Source organism: Macadamia integrifolia, chromosome 4 (genome assembly GCF_013358625.1).
Source record: "Macadamia integrifolia cultivar HAES 741 chromosome 4, SCU_Mint_v3, whole genome shotgun sequence".
NCBI lineage: Eukaryota > Viridiplantae > Streptophyta > Magnoliopsida > Proteales > Proteaceae > Macadamia > Macadamia integrifolia.
In genome coordinates, this window is record NC_056560.1 from 15542381 (window position 1) to 15543712 (window position 1332).

Sequence of the window (1332 nt, forward strand, 5' to 3'; positions counted from 1 at the left end):
AAAAAAAAAAAAAAACTACATTCCAATCCATGCAAGCATTGACACATTTCAGAAAGTAAAATTCCCAGAAACAGAGCAAACTTATGCTGGAGGATCAAAAAGGGGGAAATGATCAGAGTAAAGGAAAAAATCCACTAAGAACATCATAACAATCAGAAAATAACATCAGTAAAAGAAAGTAGTAGTACGTTGGAGGTTCTCCATATCTCTGTAATTCTGCCCACAAGCTTCCTTGCACTGCTCTTGTTACCTTCACCCAGTGTAGCGGCTTCAATGACGACCTTCGAGGTGCAGACACATTTGCACCTCCAGGACGTATAAGTCCACGCCCCCTTCCTGATGCTAAACTTCTTGCATCAGCTGGAGGAGGTGGAGCTCCCCCTTTACTTCCAAAGGGAGGGGGTGGAGGAGGTGCACCACCTGGAGGTCTAGGCGGGGGAGGAGCACCAGGAGCACGAGGAGCTCCAGGAGGTGGTGGTGGAGGTGGAGCCCCACCGGGAGGGGGTGGTGGCGGCGGAGCTCCTCGCATTGGAGGTGGAGGAGGTGGTGGACCACGCATGGGAGGAGGTGGTGGAGGTGGAGTTCCACGCATTGGAGGTGGTGGTGGAGGTGGAGCTCCACTAGGAGGTGGAGCTCCACTAGGAGGTGGAGGTGGAGGTGGAGGTGGAGGTGGAGACCCATATAAGGGAGGAGGTGGTGGCACAGGTGGACCGCCACGTAAGGGAGGGGGTGGTGGTGGAGGTGGAGCTCCATGTATTGGAGGTGGTGGAGGAGGAGGTGGGGCTCCATGCAGTGGTGGTGGTGGTGGTGGTGGAGGAGGTGGAGCTCCACGCGTGAAAGGTGGTGGAGGAGTAGGGGGAGGTGGGGGAGGTGGTGGAGGTGGAGCTCCATGCATGAAAGGTGGTGGAGTAGGAGAGGGAGATGGTGGAGGGGGAGCTAGAGTTCCACGTAATGGAGGAGGGGGTGGTGGAGCTGGAACCACATGTAAAGGAGGAGGTGGCGGTGCAGGTGGACCACCATGTAAGTGAGGAGGCGGTGGAGGTGGAGGTGGAGGTGGAGGTGGAGGTGGAGATGGAGGTGGAGGGGGGCATGGGACTCCAATGGACTTTGTTGCATTGGAAGACAAGGGCGGAGGGGGTGGACGGGGTGGAGGAGGTGGAAGTGTTGATGCTACAAGCGAGCTATTTGAAGAAGCTCCAGCCTTCCAAGGGGGTGGAGGAGGTGGAGGAGGGGTAACAGACCCATCAAAAGTTTTCCGAGGATGGGAAGGTGAAGGGGAGAGCATTACACCAAAGCACGGGGGTGGAGGAGGAGGAGGAGGAGGAGGAGGAG

General features: G+C 56.6%; 1 protein-coding gene across 1 annotated transcript in view; it reads right to left on the minus strand.

Moving 5' to 3' along the window:
* LOC122076283 (formin-like protein 20) overlaps positions 1 to 1332 on the minus strand; it is a 29535-nt gene that overhangs the window by 23263 nt on the left and 4940 nt on the right. Inside the window, exon 6 of the mRNA XM_042641604.1 lies at positions 189 to 1324. Within this exon, the coding sequence (XP_042497538.1) occupies positions 189 to 1324 (1136 nt within the window). The remainder of the gene's footprint in view (positions 1 to 188; positions 1325 to 1332) is intronic.